The sequence below is a fragment of the Lithobates pipiens genome, unplaced genomic scaffold (genome assembly GCF_037356315.1).
Source record: "Lithobates pipiens isolate NorthernLeopardFrog02 unplaced genomic scaffold, aLitPip1_a1.2 Scaffold_10, whole genome shotgun sequence".
Taxonomy (NCBI): Eukaryota; Metazoa; Chordata; class Amphibia; order Anura; family Ranidae; genus Lithobates; species Lithobates pipiens.
Window position 1 is genome coordinate 199,534,566 of NW_027507686.1, and position 21,143 is coordinate 199,555,708.

Sequence of the window (21,143 nt, forward strand, 5' to 3'; positions counted from 1 at the left end):
CGCCAGACACGAGGTGCTTTATTTGCAGGCTTTTGACCTGCTTTGCGGTGCAATCCAAAGCGCTGAACAGCTTCCGCCCGTAGTATTACTATGGGAGGGAGCTTTGTGTAAGTGAAGAGGTTACTTCACTTTCCACAGGGAAACTGGAAGTGATGTCGGCAGCTCCGTGGAATGCACGGCCCAAGCGGAGTTGCCTGTAAGGTAAGTAAGTGAGGCTCAGGGCTGCATTAGATGGGGCACAGTGAGGCTGCATTAGATGGGGCACAGTGGCTGCATAAGATGGGCACAGTGGCTGCATAAGATGGACACAGTGGCTGCATATGATGGGCACAGTGGCTGCATTTGATGGAAGAGTGGGAGCATTTGTTATGGCACAGTGACTACGTTTGATGGGCACAGTGGCTGTGTTTGATGGGCACAGTGGCTGCGTTTGATGGCACAGTGGCGGCAATTGATGGGCACATTGGCTGTGTTCAGCACAGTGGCTGTTTTTGATGGTACAGGGGCAGCAATTGATGGGCACAGTGGCTGCGTTTGATGGCACAGTGGCTGCGTTTGATGGCACAGTGGCTGCGTTTAATGGGCACAGTGGCTGTGTTGATGGGGCACAGTGGCTGCATTTGATGGAGCACAGTGAGGCTGCATTAGATGGGGCACAGTGAGGCTTCATTTGATGGGGTACAGTGAGGCTGCATTTGATGGGGCACAGTGAGGCTGCATTAGATGGAGCACAGTGAGGCTGCATTTGATGGGGCACAGTGAGGCTGCATATGATGGGCACAGTGGCTGCATTCGATGCTGCACAGTGGCTGCATTTGATGGGGCACAGTGGCTGCATAAGATGGGCACAGTGGCTGCATATGATTGGCACAGTAGCTGTATTTGATGGGGCACAGTGGCAGCATCTGATGGGGCACAGTGGCAGCATTTGATAGCACAGTGGCAGCATTTATTATGGTACAGTGGCGGCGTTTGATGGGCACAGTGGCTGTGTTTGATGGGCACAGTGGTGCTGTGTTTGATGGCACAGTGAGGCTGCAATTGATGGGGGTTTTTTTTTCAGAATTTTTCAGTTTGTTTCACTTTAAGACATAATCTAATGGGAAAATGTTGGTTGAAATGAATAGTCTAGTGACGGGGTCTAGTTAGCTAGACAAGGCTTACTAATTTAAATGTTTTTTTTATGATTTTACCACCCCCTTTTACCCTACTGAACTTAGCACTCAGACGTTGTGTACCCTACAGCAGCAATTCATCAGAGCATTGTATATGTAAAACCTTGTTTTATATTCGGTGTGACAGGCGTTGAATATTAGAGCCTCCTGAGAGGCCACGGATCCCTTACTGTCACCCAGCAGGTCTGTTCTGTGTCTCCCATCTGCTGTGTTATTCTCAGTGAGGTCATCTACTCTGTGTGCCCCACTATATCATCCGCCCTCATGCATGCTGTTCATCTACTTCTCTTTTATATCAAAGGAGAAAATATGTTGGTTGCTATTGATATGTTCTTTTGAAAAAGCCAGATTCCTAGCAGTTGCAAAAGAAAAGTATTATTAAGCCCTAAGCATTTTTTAGCTTAAAACATTGAACTATTTTGTTCAAATTCTCACCCCAGCACTTGCCGTTTAGAACATTTAACTCTGCTGGCTTCTGCTCTCTCGGTGCTGCTTTCCTGAACTTCCGGTCTTCACAAGAAAGTTCACAGTGCCCAGTCCAGTCTCCAGAAGGAGGAGGGAAAAACCAGGGAGTGCTTTGCCATTAAAGGTTACAGGGCTGAGTGTTTCTATTGATGCACACAGTGTAGGCAGACACAACTCTAGTCCTTGAATACAAAGGGGGCTTCATAGGATGCTGCAACAATGCTGAAACAAGAAACTTGTGGCACCAGCTTAACCTCTTCAGCTCCGGAAGGTTTATCCCCCCTTCGTGAGCAGGCCATTTTTTGCGATACGGCACTGCGTTACTTTAACTGACAATTGCGTGTTCATGAGACACTGTACCAAAATAAAATGGATGTCATTTTTTCCCCCACAAATAGAGCTTTGTTTTGGTTGTATTGATGACCTCTGCGGTTTTAATTTTTTCGCGCTATATCCCAAAAAAAAACCAACAATTTTGAAAACATTTTTTTTTTACTTTCTGCTATAAAACATTCCCAATAAAAAAAAAAATATATATATATATATATATATATATATATATATATATATATATATATATATATATATATATATATATAATTTCTTCATCAATTTAGGCCAATATGTAGTCTGCTACATATTTTTGGTAAAAAAATCCCAATAAGCGTATATTGATTTGTATAAGTTATAAGTTATAGTGGCTACAAACTATGGTATACTATAAACTATGGTATATATATATATATTTTTTTACTACTATTAAAGGAGATCAGCAACTTATAGCAGGACTGTGATATTGCAGCGGACAATATGGACACCTAGCTGCCCCTTTTTGGGGGCCAGTGACACTAATACAGTGATCAGTGCTAAAAACATATGCACTGTTACTGCACTAGAGACGCTGGCAGGGAAAGGGTTAACATTTGGAGCAATCAAAGGGTTAAATGTCTTCCAAGTGAGTGTTTACTAAATGTGGGGGGGGGGTGCTTTGACTGGGGGAATGTAAAGATCCATGTTCTTGCTTAGCAGGGACACATGATCGGCATATTCCCCTCTTACAGAACAGCAGTCTGCCTGCCTTTGTCTCGAATGATCGGCAGGTCCCAGCAGACATCGTGATTGGCTCCTGCTTTGCCCAGGGCTGGATTAAGAGCATTACGGGCCTGGTGCTTAGGATTTTGGTGGGCCTCAAGGGTTGCATGTCGGTGCGTGCCCTGAGGTGAAAGTGAAAGTGAAAGTGGTGCAGGCCCAATGCTATGGAAGTCTGAGGCTTCCATAAGGCCACTTTCATACTGAGGCGCTTCTAAACTGCCAGTTAAACACTAAGCACTTTTAAAGAGCTTTTCAGACACTTTTGAAGAGCTTTTCAGGTGCTTGTGAAGAGCTTTCCATTCATTTCAATGGAGAGAGGGGTTTTTTCACTGCCTTGCCAGCGCACTGCCCCAGTGTGAAAACATTCATTGATTTTAATGGAAATAGGTTTTTAGCGTGAAAGCGCCTGAAAAGTGTCTCCGTGTGAAAGGAGTCTTATGCCTCATACAAACGGTCGGATTTTCCGACGGAAAATGTGCGATCGGTTCATGAAGTCAGACAATCCAACCCTGTGTGGGCTCCAACTGACTTTTTCCGTCTGATTTTCCGACACATAAAGTTTGAGGGCAGGATCTAAAATTTTCCGACAACAAAATCCGATCGCATAAATTGTGTAGACAATTCAGACGGACAAAGTGCCATGCATGCTCAAAATAAATAAAGAGACAAAAGCTATTGGCTACTGGCCTGTTTATAGTACCAACGTATGTGTTTGACGTCACCTCGTTCTGAACGATCGGATTTTCCGACAACTTTGTGCGACCGTGTGTGTGCAACACAAGTTTCGGCCAAAATCCATTGGAGAAAATCCGACAGATTTTGTGGTTGGAATATCCGACCGTGTGTATGGGGCATAAAGCCCAGCCCAGCCCAGGTGGTGCTTGCCACCCTATCAGCCCATTGCTTTCCTTGCACGGCCGGTTCTTTTGGGACTGCTGGGCCCAGGGCTTTTCTTTTCAGAGAATAGGTGCAGGAACCCCCCCCCCCCTTCCTTCAGGGCACGCCACATCATAGGGTGGGTGTGGCCAAACTGTACAGTGGGAGGGTCCTAAAGGGACATTATTCAATAAAACCAGGAATGCATAACACAGGGTTCAGGAGCGTGTAATACACAGAACGCCGAGTTCTGGGGAGTGTAATACACAGAGCGCTGGGTTCAGGAGAGCGTAATACACAGAGCGCTGCATTCTGGAGAGTGTAATACACAGATCGTTGTGTTCAGGAGAGCGTAATACACAGAGCACTGCATTCTGGAGAGCGTAATGCACAGAGCGCTGGGTTCAGGAGCGTTTAATACACAGAGCGCTGGGTTCAGGAGCGCGTAATACACAGAGCGCTGAGTACTGGAGAAAGCAATACACAGAGCGATGGGTTCAGGAGCGCGTAATACACAGAGTGCTGAGTTCAGGAGAGTGTAATACACAGATCGCTGTGTTCAGGAGAGCGTAATACACGGAGCGCTGCATTCCGGAGAGCGTAATACACAGATCGCTGTGTTCAGGAGAGCGCAATGCACAGAGCGCTGGGTTCAGGAGCGCATAATACACAGAGCGCTGGGTTCAGGAGCGCATAATACACAGAGCGCTGAGTACTGGAGAAAGCAATACACAGAGCGATGGGTTCAGGAGCGCGTAATACACAGAGTGCTGAGTTCAGGAGAGTGTAATACACAGATCGCTGTGTTCAGGAGAGCGTAATACACGGAGCGCTGCATTCCGGAGAGCGTAATACACAGATCGCTGTGTTCAGGAGAGCGCAATGCACAGAGCCCTGGGTTCAGGAGCGCATAATACACAGAGCGCTGGGTTCAGGAGCGCATAATACACAGAGCGCTGAGTACTGGAAAAGGCAATACACAGAGCGATGGGTTCAGGAGCGCGTAATACACAGAGTGCTGAGTTCAGGAGAGTGTAATACACAGAGTGCTGAGATCTGGGGAGCGCAATACACAGAGTGTTGTGGAAGAAAGGCCGACTACCTCTTCTCTCAAGAAGGCCAAAGCCACTGTTGGTGCTGGGCAGAAGTTAGCAGAACTCCACCCTGTTGTCAGCACTTCAGGTTTGGGGACAGCAATCTTCGGAGTTTCCACTGCCGATTCTCTGGCATGCTGCTGAACGTGTTCTAGCAGTTTCCTGTATGCCCTTTCCAGATGCTGTTCCTTCCTTAACAAATGGTCCAGATCAGGTTTAAGCTCTGAGACCCCTGCAAGACTGAGCATAGCCTCTCTATATTCTCGCAGGTCGTCAAGGGTAGGTTCCCCTTCATCGCCAAACACAAAACGATCTGTAAGGCTCTCCCACAGCAATCCAGGGCCTCCAAAGTCATATCCCTCTGGAGAGCATTCTGTTGTCTCCCCTAAATATCCCTGCTCTGCGTGCCATCGCAGAGCCCAATAATGATTGTCCAGCTCTATCTCCTGCTGGACCAGCCTGTCCAAATCAGTCACCCATTGCTCCTGGGGCCGCTCTCCCAGGAATGCCATCCGCAATCCCCGTTGGTCACTGGCCCATTGATCTTGGGTTGGAAAGCACTTGCCCTGTTTTATACCAGCGAGCTGGAGGCCTCCAATCCAGAGCTCCACCCCAATCTGCTGCCTGAGCTCCAGGTAGTCATCCTCAGACACAGTCCTGGTGTATGCTGAAAGGATTAACCCAGGAACTCTGATGCCAGGTCCATATCTCCGCTGGGGTGACTTAAGTCTGTTATCCTGATCTTGGATCCCAGTGGAGGTTTAAATGTGACTGCAGGAGCCAACCCACTGCTTGCCACCAATGTGACGGACCTGATCCCACACTCCGATTGAGTGCTTCCGTCAGTATATCCCGCTTCCTCCAATTTCACTATCAGAGAGATATATTCTCATAGCTGCATTGAATACAAGTCTAGCCAAAAATAGCTTGTAGAATCTTGAACATTTATTGGACAGAATCCAGCCTTTTATACACATTTTACACAAGGGGGTAGATAACGAGGTAGGGCTGCTCGTGGATATTCCCTCCTCCCCTATAGCAACAACTTAAAAGACAATTACACAATTAACATGTTAATTACCCCAGCAGCCTAGGCGACCAGACAGTCCGTCTCCGGAATCAGCTCTTTCAAGGATTGTGTATTGTTCAGAATTAACAACCTAAGAATAGTCTTTACATATATCCTGGGAGGTACTGTGGATAAATATTACTTACTTAAATTTTAAGAAATCCAAGATATATTTTCTCACTCACCCTGTACCAGGATGGCACAGGGTAACTTAGACATAAGAGGAGTTGTACGAGGAGCTGAAACATGGGTTTCCCAACCTTTCCACGGGATTCTGGGTTCCATGTGCCCTCCCGTCAGACGGAGCTTCAGACAAAAATGGAACCTCTGCTTTTCGAACCCCCCCCCCCCCACCTCCGGTGTCACATTTGGCACCTTTCGGGGGGGAGGGGGTGCAGATACTTGTATAATACAGGTATCTGCACCCACTTTCAGGCATAGACTACCACGTGAGTCATGCCCCTTCATGTCCCCCCGCTGTGTTTTGGGAAACACACAGGTTCCAGAACACAGCGGGGACCAGTTAGGACGCGCATCGCGACTCGTGCATGTGCAGTAGGAAACCGGGAAGTGAAGCCGCAACCCGGGAAGTGAAGCCAGAGAGAGAGAGCTTTTCATCATCAGGAGACAGGTTAGCAGAATATGAGGGCAGGTGGACTGAGTCATTGCCATCTACACAGCCCTCCAAGTTGAGTGACAAAGGGGGCCCCCCTCCAAATAGAAGGTCATCTCTTCACCTTGCTTTGCTGTGAGACCGGATGAGAGGGTTCTTAACTTGTGATGCCATTGCACTGAAGCCTGGTGTTTGCATTCAATTGTTAGAGTCTAGAGCAGTCTACAGTACAGACCTATGTGTTCAGGCACAGACGGTATAACCCATCCAATGCAGCGGTCCAACCTCTTTACTGCCTTTATCAACAATGCCTGCAGGATACCAGGATTCACCTCTTTGCTTCCCTGCTAGGCAGGAATTCCACACACACACCACTCCAAGGAAGAAATTGGTGTGTCAAGTACTGGTTTCCATTTAAAGGGGCATGCTTCATTCAAAATCTGTTTTCCTCCCCTTTACCTTCTAAAGCAATCTTTTTTACCATCTGACATCTGTAAAGTGACTCTTTACCCTACCAGTGTTTATTAAAGGGGAACTCCATTAGCTAGTTTACCATCCCTTGGATAACTCAGTTTTCCAATAAAAAACAACATCTCTATTGCACACCAACAGAAGGGCCCCAACTAGCCGGCAGAAGAGTTCTTCATGTGCTTGAGATATTCTGCTGAAAATGTACCTGCCTAAATTGCTGAGAGTTAAACACTGACTCTTCTTACTGAGAGCCCACAAGTGAGCTGTCCATGAGTTTGTTTTTTTCTTCTCATCTCATTCGCTTACTTGGGGAAAATATCTTGATTTGGAAGCTCATGTTTAAATCTTTAGATCTGCAGGACAGATGGAAGTGGATTAAAGTGGTGCTGTATTGTGTTATATTGCCTTTTCTTGTTGCTGGTTTGCCATTTGGAAGGCCAATTGTTTTCTTTTGCCTGTTTTGCCATGTTCCTGACATTAATACAAGTTAAACATTCATCTAATCAGTGCATACGTAATTATTCTTTGTGTGATAGCCACAGAGTAACCTGGCCAAGGTATTTCAGTGGTATTAGCAGGGGCAACACTCTGATCAGGGCTCAGTAGTGAACAAGGTACCCAGAATACTCAGCAGCCCCTGAGGGGGTAGCTCTACATGTATTTAGGAGTATAAGCCCTCTTTAACATTGACTGCGGCTTTGAAATTGTGCAACTTCACCTGAAATCGCACATTTTCAAAAGCCGCATGCCAGGGTAACTTCGGTTGTGACTTGGAAGACATCTGTGCAGCCTCCTACACAGATGGCTATAAAAGTCGCACCCAAAATTGCCAAAAGTAGTGCAAGAATTATTTTTCAAATCGATGCAGCACTGCAAAGTCGGCATTGCACCGATTTGAAAAGTGAGATTCCCAGCAATAGGGTGCGACTTGTCATGCGATTTGACCGGTCAAATCACATGAAAAGTCGCTCCAATGTGAACAAGGGCTAAGACCTCTTTCAAATGGGCCTAGCCCTAGCTGATCCCATGCAGCAGCTGGCCCAGGATCGTCAGCAGCTGACCTGTGGTTAGCATTGTGATTAGAAAGGTATATGCTGCACACCAATGACATGTGGCTTTTGGGAAATTGGCCACATGAAATGTAGGTAGGAGCAAGAGATAAGGTAAGTAAAAGTATTTTTTCCACTAGTCAATTAACCCTTGCAGCACTCTTGCAGATGTAGAGGAATGAGACAGACCATTTGACACTGACAGAGGTACTTACAATGATCATCTTTTATATATTTATGTCAAACCTTTATCCCAAAAGGAAAAAATAAAACAGCTTGCTGTAACTGATTATAAAGTGTGAGCTGGAGTTTGGCTTCAATTTGTTAGTGTGTCCAAATCTGCTAATACATTAACCCCCCACCCCAAGATTAACAATTCTGCCATCTCCTGTGCCTCCTATTCTCATTCCTCCAGAGCTGTGTCTCACTAATACAGGCAATGTGTGAAAAAAAAAAAGAGGGGTAAAAAACGAAACAAAAGAAAACGAATGCAGCCATCACATCTAATGATTGGTAAACTGCAATGTATGACATTTTTGGTTTTGGGTTTAATACGGCTTGAAATATTCCTGGAGTTCAGCTTTACATTCCCATGTCCTATCATTGTCATTTACAGCAGAGGATTTGCTCTTCTCTCCTGCCTGCCGGATAGCTGTAGAAGCCGAGTGTTTATTAGAAATTGATGTATGAGATTTTTAGCTTCTATACATAGGCTTGTTATAATAACAGATGCTTTTTCTTCTATCAGGAATGTTTAAAAGTAAGAGTGGAACAGATAAGGAGCACCAGTTGAAGCCATCACAAAGAAGCATGCCATGCTTAGCCCAAAGTCAAACCCATCCTCAGAATTTGAACAAGCAGTCTTCTGTGCAGAGCCGGCTCCAGCCTCAGCCACTCAGCGAGGGATCCTCCGCCATCGATCTGGAGCAACAGAGAGGTGAGAGTCCTATTGATTTCCTTGGAATGAGTCAAGGTCAAGCATGTGTACAGCCTACGGCCAATGCGGAGAATTACTACAGCGATGTGCGCTCATTCTACAATATCTGGCACAGAGCACTATTCAGATACAGAGATATTTCACTTACATACAGTGTCTGCAAAAAGTATTCATACCCTTGAAATTTTCAACATTTTTTCATGTCATGATCAAAAACGTAAATGTATTTTGAAGTAGTGAATCTCTAGCGCTTACCTAGTGTAGATAACTAAAGTGAAGCTAAAATCTAAAATTAATAAAAAATATAAATAAATAAATACAGGCTGAGATCGCAGCTCAATCTAAAGCGTACAAGCGCACTGAAATGGAATAGGTAAATAGTGATGAGCGCAACCTCAAAATGATGTGATGATCACTAACAACAATAACAGTGAATGATAGTAAATAATGAATAAGTAAATCACGGGATGATGAATAATTCAAGTAAATAAATGTGACAAAGGTTCAAAATATGAAATAAAACGTGATCAATCAAAAAAAGGAAGAAAAACATTGTGTATAGTTCAAACAAAAATTCTAGATGTGCAATGTAAGTCCAGTCAAAAATTTTTTTTAAATAAAAATAATCAACTTCTTGCAAAGTGCTTCTCATGAAATCTTCTTTTTTTGATTGATCGCGTTTTATTTCATATTTTGAACCTTTGTCACTTTTATTTACTTGGATTATTCATCATCCCGTGATTTACTTATTCATTATTTACTATCATTCACTGTTAGCCCTTGTCCAACGGAAAATGTCCGATCATACCGTGTTGTCGGATAATCCGACCGTGTGTGGGCTTCATCTGACTTTTTCCGTCGGAATGTCCGACCAACAAAGTTTGAGAGCTGGATATAAAAATTTTCCGATCTGACTTTTTCCGGTCGTTTGTAGAGAATTCCGATCAGACAAAGTGCCACACATGCTCAGATCAAATTCCTAGACCAAAGCTATTGGCTACTAGCCTGAACGTAGTCCCGTCGTAACTAAATTACGTGATCGCGTTACGAACAATCGGATTTTCTGACAACTTTGTCCGACCGTGTGTATGCAACACCAGTTTCGGACAAAATCCGTCGGACAAAATCCGATGGATTTGGTTGTCGGAATGTCCGACCGTGTGTACAAGGGCTTATTGTTGTTAGTGATCATCACATCATTTTGAGGTTTGCGCTCATCACTATTTACCTAGTAAATGTATTTTATTGCAATTTTATGTGATAGCCCAACACAAATTGGCACATAATTGTAAGGTGGAAGGAAAATGATAATTGGTTTTCAAAATATTTTACAAATAAATATGTCAAAAGTGCGGCGTGCATTTTTATAGCGCCCCCCTGAGTCAATACTTTGTAGAGCCACCTTTCGCTGCAATTACTAGACATGTGCACACTGAAATATTTTGTTTTGGAATTTCCTTTTCGTCCGAAAAAAACATTTATTTAGTTACTCCCGAAATTAGTTTTTATTTACCGTATTTATCGGGGTATAACACGCACCGGCGTATAACATGCACCCCAAGTTTAGGAGGGCATTTTAAGGAAAAAAGTTTTAGGAGGGAAGTTTAAGGGAAAAAAAACTTACATTTAAATGCCCATCAATGCAGCCTTATCAGTGTCCATCTGAAGCCTTGTCAGTGTCATTTGCAGCCTTGTCATTGCAGCCTGTCCTCATTGCAGCCTTGTCATTGCAGCCTGTCCTCATTGCAGCCTTGTCATTGCAGCCTGTCCTCATTGCAGCCTTCTCATTGCAGCCTGTCCTCATTGCAGCCTTCTCATGCAGCCTGTCCTCATTACAGTCTGTCCTCATTGCAGCCTGTCCTCATTGCAGCCTTGTCATGCAGCCTGTGCATCGTGGTCCCCTCAGTGTTAGGTTTTATTTTTAAAAATGGTGCCGCCGAGATGTCCTGTGTATCTCGACGGCGCCCGGTAGTTCTCGGCCACCCTCGCCCGTTCCCGGCGGCTTTTGGCTGCCTTTGCCCATACTCGGCGGCTTTCGGCCGCCTTCGGCCGTACTCGGTGGCTTTCGGCCGCTCTCGGCCCTTCTCGGCAGTTTTCAGCCACCGAGAAGGGCCGGAAATGGCCGAAAGCCGCCGAGAAAGGCCGAAGGCAGCGAGAAGGGCCGAAAACCGCCTAGAAAAGTCCGAAGGCGGCCGAAAGCCACCCAGAAATCATGGAGGATCGGCGTATAACACGCACCCGCAATTTTCCCCTTATTTTAAGGGGAAAAAAGTGCGTGTTATACGCCAATAAATACGGTAAAATGTACGACGCCGCAATTGTACATTTCCGGTTCAATGTTCTGCCTACAAGCTATAGAAGAATTCTAATGTTGTATGACACTAGTAATAATTATATTATATTATGTTATATAATATTATTATATTACTAGCCAACAACATTAGAATTCTTCTATAGTCTATGGGCGGAGCATTTGACCATAAATGTCCACTCGCGGCGACTGCTTCGCCTAATCTTCATGTTGAATCTTTTCTCTCTATGTCAAATAATCTTGGACTAATAGAGTTAGGTTAGGCACATTCAACCTTTTTTGCTATTGTTTCTATAATGTCGAATCTTTTCTCTCTATGTAGAATAATCTTGGACTAAGCCCTTGTACACACGGTCGGAAATTCTGACGGAAAATGTCTGATCGGAAACGTGTTGTCGGATAATCCGACCGTGTGTGGGCTCCATCTGACTTTTTCCATCGGAATGTCCAACCAACAAAGTTTCAATGTGTAATGTTTCAATGTTCAATCAGGCAGGCCCTTGCACTATATGGTTTTGGCAAATATGAAGACAAAAATCAGCAGAAAATCTGTTAGTGTGTATGGGACTTAAGAAGCAGGCTGGTGTCTTCTCCTTAACGGAGCCAAAAACTCAAATCCTTCTCTCCCATTTCTTATACTGAATGGTCCTGTGCTCAGGGCCGTTTTTAAGGCAGGGCAAAAGGGGCAGCTGCCCTGGGCCATGTCATTGTTGTGGGGCCCAAAGCAGCTGCCTCATACTTGCCAACTATCCCATTTTAAATTCCCTTGTCCCTTGAAGTTTTAGTCCTGTGCTGTGTCCTGAGATCTCAGTGTGAAGTGCTGCTACTAATGCTGCCCAGGTCTGCTCTATTGTTGTGTACAGATAACTCACCTGCAGACCCTGTGTTTACAGGTAAATAACCGGCATTCATATGTAAATAGCTGTATCCAATATAGATAAAGCGGCATAGATATGTAAATGAAGGGCAGCATTCATATGTATATCATGCACCCTGCAGTGAGGAGATGATGCACTGTAACCTCTAGCAACCATTCAGTGCGTAATATTACTGTATAGTAATCTCTAGCAACCAATGAGTGCATAGTGTTACTGTACAGTAATCTCTAGCAACCAATCATCAAGCAGAAATCATGTGCTGTATCATCTAGCAAGTAATCAGTGAGCCATAATGTGTGTTGTAACCTCTAGCAACCAGTCAGTAAGCAGAAATTATACACTGTAACCGCTGGCAACCAATCGCAATCACTGCCTGATCTGATACAGTAAACTGATTTTAAGTCTAGCTGCTATTTATTGTATGTATTAGAGCAGGTGGAGAACTAAATTGTATGGGGGGGGGGGGGGGGGGGGGGGCAAGAAAACGTTTGCCCGGGGTCCAATCAATATTAAAGACGGCCATGCCTGTGCTCATAACTTTCATCAGATTATATGTTTAAAGCAGAAAAGGCAAACATAATGTGTTCCGTATGCTGTATATACTTGACTGAAAAACCCTGCTACACAGTAACACTTACTAGAATAAAAGAAAATAGATTGTATGTAATAGTAACACAATTCAGCTCACCACTTCACCAGGTGAGACTCTGATGCACGTCACTGAACTCTAAAGCCCCATACACACTATCAGATTTTCTGCTGATTTTTTCCTTCAGACTTAGGGCCGGTTCACACTGCAGGCGCGGCGAGGCGTCTCCGACTTGCCTCGCCGCGACCTGCGGCGGCCTCGGCGGCGACTTGCAGATGACTTCTGTATAGAAGTCAATGCAAGTCGCCCCCGAAGTCGCCCAGAAGTAGTACAGGAACCTTTTTTCTGAGTCGGAGCGACTCGAGTCGCTCCTCTCAGAATGGTTCCATTGTACAGAACGGGGGCGACTTGCGGGAGCGAGGCGAGGCGAGTCGTGTCGCCTCGCATCGCCCGCTGTGTGAACCGGCCCTTACCAAAACCATATAATATGAGGTCAAACCTTAGGAGTTTCAATGTGTATGCAATCAGGCAGGCCCTTGAACTACATGATTTTGGTAAATCTGAAGACAAAAATCAGCAGAAAATCAGACAGTGTTTATGGGGCTTTAGTGTGTGGGGTATGGTCTGAGCACTGATAGGTTGACCCCCCGCCCCTTCTACCTCTGCAGCAATGCTGGCAGCACTCAAACCCCTATTTCCCAAAGACGACCCCTGGATATGATGCTGAGCATGTGACCTCAACCTCTTTGGTCGACCATGGGGAGTCCTGTTCTGAGTGGCACCTGTCCTGTTAAACCACTGAAGGTCTTGGCCACCATGCTGCAGCTCAGTTTCAGGGTCTTGGCAATATTAAGGCCATCTTTAAGCAGAACTTCAGTCCTTTTTTTCATCTTTCCATCTATTAAATCCTCTGCGCTTGTTGTTTTAACTTTAGATAGTAAACATTATTTTTTTCTGCCAGTAAATACCTTATACAGCCCACTTCCTGTTTCTTTTCTGGAAAAAATGCCTAGGTTTATGACATCATGCACAGCTCTCTCTCTCTCTCTCTCACTCTTGTGAGAGTTTGCCAGGAAGGGAAGGGGGTGAGTCATAAGAGGGCCAATGAGAGCTGCAGAGCTGGAGGTGTGTCTGTGTACATCCAGGACGTGAACAGGCAGCAGCTGCAGCTGCCCTCAGTTAAAATGACTGCAGCCAGACTCAGTGTAGGAAGATTTCTGCAGCATATTTGGCAAGTACAGAATCACAGTATATATAAAATAATATGCAAAGTGGTTGGAGGGAAGCTCCAGAATGGTAAAGATGTTTTTATTACAAACTATGTGAGAAGACTGCAGTTCCTCTTTATATAGAGCAAAAATATTTTTTTGCAGATCCTCAGAGGGTTCTTTGCCGTGAGGTGCCATGTTGAACTTCCAGTGACCAGTATGAGAGAGTGAGAATGATGAGGCCAAATTTAACACACCTGCTCCCCATTCACACCTGAGACCTTGTAACACTAACGAGTCACATGACATCAGGGAGGAAAAATGGCTAATTGGGCCCAATTTGGACATTTGCACTTAGGGGTGTACTCACTTTTGTTGCCAGCGGTTTAGAAATTAATAGCTGTGTGTTGAGTTATTTTGACATTAAAATATATGTGACAACAGGAAGCCGGGACCAGGAAGCACCATTCTGAGTGTAACAGATGCAAGGAGCACTGACGGCCAGGGCTGCAGAGGCGGTTGAGAGGTGACATATTCGTAGCACTGGTGATACGAAAATAATACACAAACGAGTATAATACACAATGGGGGTTATTTACAAAAGGCAAATCCACTTTGCACTACAAATGCAAACTACAAGTGCAAAGTGCACCTGAAATTGCACTGAAAGTGCACTTGGAAGTGTAGTGCCTGTAAATCTGAGGGGTAGATCTGAAATGAGGGGAAGCTCTGCTGATTTTATCATCCAATCATGTGCAAGCTAAAAAAAAAAAACGATTAATCGAACACGAAAATTTTAATCAGTAACAGCCCTAATATATATATATATATACACACACACACACATACTCAAATGTTTTTCAATTCTATTTTAAACAACTGGGTGGGTTGTTTTACAAGGTATTTGTTCACATTTGTTCACATATACTTCTTTTGCTTTTGAACCAACAGAGCATTGCAACTGGGATCAGTGGATTTCCGGAGGGACAGTAAAAACAGGCGGTTGGGCCACAGTTTTACCACCCACATTCACTTCTCTAAAGCCCTGATCACACCTAATGAACGCAGAGAGATGCCGCCGCAGCGCTTTTTCTGCATGAGTTTGTGCTGCGTTTTTAGAGGGGTACCATTCTTTTTGAATGGGCCTCCCTCCTTTCCAAAAATGTGCCAAAGAACGTCATGTACCACATTTTGTCACTGAGCCAGATGCGCTCGGCACTGCGTTTTTTTCCATGATTTTTGTGCGTTATGTCGCATGACAATCACTGCAAAATTGCACCTCATTTGTGGGTGCCGTTTAGAAATAATGACCCTGCAAAAGCGCCTCGCGTTTTGTTGCAATTCTGGAATCGTGGGCAGAATCTTGCAAATTGCAATTCTGCTCGTGATTGCAGTACGCTCAGGTGTGAACGGGGCTTGGAGGATAAATACGAGAAGAGGCTGTTCACATGCAGCTGTCATGATGCTTCAGGTCATGACTTTTACAAATTAAATGCGACTTGCTGAGTTGACAGGCTGCACTGCCTGCCAAACCTGGCCATTAAAGTAATTGGGACATTATCCCCATTATAAACTGCAACTCGACAGAAAAACAAACGGAAATAAATAAATAAAACAGGCATTTTCAGGATCATCTCCTTGATGTCTGACGGCAACTGCTTAGCCACGATCTGAAAAGCAATCCACCATGGATTACTTTTCAAGCTTTAGTTAATGTGAACCTAGCCTAACTACATCATTTTGTGTTGTATACTTTATCTGTTTACACAGCCCTGCCAATCAATAGAGCCAGGTTTGAGTCATAACTTTTCTCTGCTGTAGTTAAAGCGGGTTTTTGCCCTGTTTAGAAAAAAAATTAAAAGTCAGCAGCTACAAATACTGTAGCTGCTGACTTTAAATAAAAGTGCACTTACCTGTCCAGAGATCCAGTATTGTCCTCACCCAAAGCGGTTGTTCCCCAAACCAGGTACCTGCTCCTTCCAAAGAAAAGTGCCAAAATAGAAGAGGAGGGAGGAGGACATAAAGCAGAACTTCACCTTTAGAATGAAGTTTTGCTTTAAGAAAAATGGTCATGACCCCCCCCCCCCCCCCCCCCCAGCCTGCTGACTGGACCGAAGCAAAAAAAAAAAAATGATACGCTCATATGCACGAATGCTTCAAAAGTGGTATTTTTCATCCAATTTTCATATTGTGTGTATGAAGCTTAAATGTTAGTACATAAAAAATAAAAATAAATCCTCAATAAACATAAATACGGTAATTCACTGAATAATCAGCATTCATTCAATTGTGCTTCCATGCAAATGTGAACATCATGTTCTGATCTTTATTGGGTAATGTTATTTTGTATATAGTGTTTATGTGGTGAGTTTACACTTTTCATTGAACAGAGTTTGGATAACACAGGGTTAAACGGAAAGGTCATAAATGAACTTCACATTATCTGGACAGAATGCTTGGGGAGATAGTGATGTGTTCCTGCTTAGGAGATGTATGTTAGTTTGGGGGGCTGCAAACTCTGCAGGGCTCCAACACACACTCGCTGTTATTCCAACCCTTCACATATTTCCACATACATTTCCCTCCTGGCATTAAACTTTGCCAGGTATTGTGCTCAGCTTACCACCCCAAACTGATGTTCCTCCCTCAGCTCACCTCTCTCCCTGCATGTCCTGTGAGCAGAATAGCTGATCTACCCGTCAGCTAGACCTAGACCTGATCTACCCGTCAGCTAGACCTAGACCTGATCTACCCGTCAGCTAGCTGTGATTGACAGGTAGATTGAAGCAGAAGCTGTAATGGGGCCCCCTACTGGCAATGCCTGAATGGTCAGGTGTATTACTATTGTGAGCTGTGTCGGCAGCTGCTGGTGTAGCACCTGCCACACATCTCGCATACTTCAAAGTCTTGCAGGACACGGCTGCTAACGGGAACTGAGTTCCTGTTGTGGAAAAAGTACAGGAACTCCATTCCCATGCGTTCCCGCAGGACTTGAGCCCTGATGACTAGTCTAGGTCTGCAGATGGGATACTATGCAACTTGCCAGTTGCTAGGAACTGTAAGTGCCTGTCGAAATCTTACATGGGCTGGACACTTGGAAACCAGTGAAACTGTAGAGCTGAGTTCTGTATAAAGTTGGCCTGATATTTGAATAGTGTTGAATTTGGCCCAAATTACATATATTCAAATGTACGAAGCCCAATCTGAATTTGGGTGTTATTTTCAGCTGTTTGGTTTTCCAAAGGGCCTAATTTTTTGGGTAGTGGCTTAGGCTATTTCTTCCTAATATCTGCTTCTGCTCTTGCCTAAGCACCCTTACCTTGACTGCCACCAGTGCTACTTCTTGCACTAACACTGTTTTTGGCAATATTCCCTTTGCTGATGTATGAGCAGTTCAAAACTGCCACCCCCTCCACACCCCACATGCAATACCCCTGGGAATTGTAGAAAGCTTAACATACCAGAATGTAAGAGATTCCAAGGCTAAGAGCTGTTGGTGGTATTTCTGATTTCCCCAGACTATGTCCCAATTTTTTTGAGTTTTTGGCCTCATTGTTTTATCAAGTAGGGCTGCCAGGAGTCACAGTTTCACATCAATTGCTGCTCCGTATTACACACTCTTTGTAGCTTGGTTTGGATCAAAACTGATCATATTTTTTTAGAAGTTTGCTTCTCTCCAGTTTTGCATTTAGGAAAATTTGTGTAATAAAAAAAATAAGTGAAAAGGAGTCATTTGAGGCTACTGTATGTTTAGTTACACCTTTAATTAACATTTCAGTGCACTTTACTTTGAAGTATATTATCTTGTGAGCTTTGCTGGAACAGTTGGGTTTAAATGCACGGTTGGAAAATAAGCATATTGTTGAGATCTCTCAGAAGAGCTATGACACAGATATAAGCCGTGTTGATTACTATGGACACGTCTGAGTATGAAATCTTCCCAGCTGACATCAATGGGAAAGATGTTCTCTGCCTCTGCTCTTCACTTGGAGTATGTAACTGCCTGGTGCCTACAAAGATGCAAGTGCCTTATGTAGTTCCATATCTATATATCCTAATCTGAAGTTGACTTCCACAAATTATAGATAAATCTTCATCCAACAATTAATGTGGGGTTATTGTTTACTACCAGCAATTTTCCTTCACATGCTCCATTAAGAAACAAAAGGTAAGTCATTGATGGGTAACATTTTATTCACTTTAGATTGAAGAGAAATTCTATCTAGAAAAAAACTCTGTAGCTAGTTGAAAATACATATTTAAAAAGTCATCCCAGTAAACAAAGCAGTGTTCTCTCTTTGGGAGAACTGACATATGTCACACTTGTAATGGTGTGTAGGTCCCTTTTATTGGAGGCTCCCACCAGTATGCTCCTAGGAAGCATGGTATGCCCATTATTACGGGTTTTCTTAGGTAGTATTTAAGACCCTAGTGGGAAGAGTTTGATGGGTTGGGGAGTGGAGTATGCAATGTGTGAGGAAGGAAAGTCCTGATTTTTTTGTGTGAACACTGTCTGCACCACCATGTTAGCTACACTTAGATTAATGTTTTCTCCTTTGGGGAAAAGCAATGGGCTCCTCCCTGCTGCAGATGGACACATTCATGATGTTTGCAGGTTGTAGAGACACTGGACTTGTTGTTGGTTGTCAAATGTGAGCACTAAGGCTCTTCTTCTGCTATCTAAAAATTGCATTGTTAAGGTTTACACTGTTTCTACAGTTTCACTGGATTTCTATCAATGTTTAATTACTTTCTGATTCCTGATATTGAGAACATTTACTGGATACAAGAACCGTAGCGGGACTGATAGTAAAAGAGTGGTGGTGTAGATTATTCTTTGTCATGCTAGATGGTCCTCATGCCCCTGTAGGGTGATGGCATGGGACACATTTTAGTGCTTTCTGTGATGGTCCTGAGCATTTAGGATATTGTATTCCTGATCTGGGATGTGGAGAGCTCCAACTAGACTGTTTGGGAGAGCACATTTTGATCCCCACGGATCCAGAGACTAAAAGTAAGAGCAGAGTTCTGAGTTGGGTGCCTAAGTTCTTAAGCCTGGGGGTCCAGTGTTGAGGAAAAATTATATTTGATCGCTCTGGCGTCCTGAGTTATGATAGCAATTTTAAATTTAGCATTATAAAGTTGCAGCAAATAAGAGGAATTCACAGAAACTGGAGAAGCCAGAATCTAGGCAACCATTTAGCATCGACCTTTATTTTTCAAATCTTAACTGAGCAAACTGAAGATAGAAGCTGATTGGCTGTCAAATTGTCCTTGAGAAACTTTAGTGTAACAGGTGCCAGGACAAGGTCATCTAGAGCCTTAGACACTAATCCGTAAGGATGAGCCAGCAGAACATGCGAACAGGCAAAAAATTTGTTCGAACACACGAACACCGTTAAAGCCTATGGGACACGAATGTGAAAAATCAAAAGTGCTACTTTTAAGGGTTAATATGCAATTTTTGTTGTTTGGGGACCCGGGTCCGGCCCCAGGGGACATGTATCAATGCAAAAAAAGTTTTTAAAATGCCAGTTTTTTCGGGAGCAGTGATTTTAATTATGTTTAAAGTGAAACAATAAAAGTGAAATATTCCTTTAAATTTCATACCTGGGGGTGTCTATAGTCTGCCTGTAAAGTGGTGCATTTTTCCCGTGCTTGCAACAGTCCCTGCACAAAATGACATTTCTAAAGGAAAAAAGTAATTTAAAACTACCCTTCAGGTCTGGTATGGATTTTGAGGGGAACCCCGTGCCAAAGTTAAAAAGAAATGGTGTGGGGTCCCCCCAAATAACCATACCAGACCCTTATCCGAGCATGCAACCTGGCAGACTTGAACATCGGGCTCATCCCAACTTATCTGCATGCTTACCCTCTAAGCATAAATCTCCCCTCCTCCCAGGACAAATCAACCCCAGGCTGACAAATCTTTGCCCCCCTCCTAGCTCAAATCATCTCTACTCATATTCCTACAGCACAAGCACCCCCCCCCCCAAAAAAAAATATCACTTCTAATCCTCTAACCCTTAAAATTTCCCCTCCGGGTACACATTTTCTCCCCCAACTGAAATCTCCCACCCAGCACAAATCCCTACTGGAACAAATCCCCCCAATTAAAAATCTCCTCCTAGCACTAATCCCTTCCCTCCTCTACCATGTCACATCTTCTAGGACAAATCCCCTTCCTAACACAAATCCTCTTCCCCCCCTCCCAGCACAAATCCCCCAAATCACCTCTCCAATCACCCCCCCCCCATTAAATTTCCCCTCCAAGAACAATTCTTGTCACCTGATGCCTCCCAAATCCCCCCTCCCAACACAAATGCTCCCTCCCAATCTCCTTGTGGCACCCCCCTCCTTACATGATACCACATTGCCCAGGGCAGCCACCACTCCTGCCCACCCCTTGTCCTGGCCCCGATTTTTATCATAGATTTATTTACAGCATCAAGTCCAAGCACATTGCCCTTTGCTAGACCCTTCTCCTTCTTTACTGACGTGCTTCCCCCCGACCAGTGATTAATCATAAAGGTATTGATTTCAGAAGTGTGGAATGCTGTCGATTCTTTGGACCTTATAGCTGAGCAACAGAGTGAAAATCTGCAACATGGGTGAAGGGACAGGTTAGCATTAGCTGTTTTCTTTATAGGAAGGACTTTTTCTAAACTTTTTTTTTTAAGTAGTGACAGAGTTGCCTTATAAAGGCTGTGACCATTTTTTGAATGTATACACAGCCCCATGAGTGAATGCAGAGCACAGTAAGATAAAATCTTTAAAATGTAACTCTTGCCAAAATGTTTTGTTTTGGATTTAGAACAGAATGGTTAGATGTTCTTTCAGGTTTTAAATATTGTCTGTTTCTCTGTTAACTGCCTACCGACCAGCCGCTTTCATTGTACTGCAGCAAGGTGGCACGATCCCGCAAATTGCCGTAGGTGTACATCGGCTTGGGAACTTGCTTTTGTGGGCTTGCACACGTATCCATTGGCCAGTGAGGGAGCCAATCAGCTGGTCTGCCAGCCACTCGCGATCATTGCCCGCAGTGATAGAATGGAGATCTGCCTCTGTAAACAAGGCAGATCTCCGTTCTAACAGGGGAGATCACACAGATCCTGTCTTTCTATGCAGGAAGATGGAGCTGTGTGTTTCCCCAGTCACACAGTCCCCCATACAGTTAGAAAACACCTGTAGGGAACACATTATACCCCTTGATCGCCCCTGATGTTAACCCCTGAGCGATCAGCGGTGTTTGATCACTCAGTTCTCAGTCTTAATAAAAAGAAAGTTGGCGGCACACCGCGCTGTAGAGATTCCAA

General features: G+C 44.1%; 1 protein-coding gene across 1 annotated transcript in view; it reads left to right on the forward strand.

The window, feature by feature from the left end:
- Positions 1-8,654: 8,654 nt before the first annotated feature.
- ANO3 (anoctamin 3) overlaps positions 8,655-21,143 on the forward strand; it is a 371,821-nt gene continuing 359,332 nt past the window's right edge. Inside the window, exon 1 of the mRNA XM_077460837.1 lies at positions 8,655-8,841. Coding sequence (XP_077316963.1) covers positions 8,655-8,841 — 187 coding nt within the window. The remainder of the gene's footprint in view (positions 8,842-21,143) is intronic.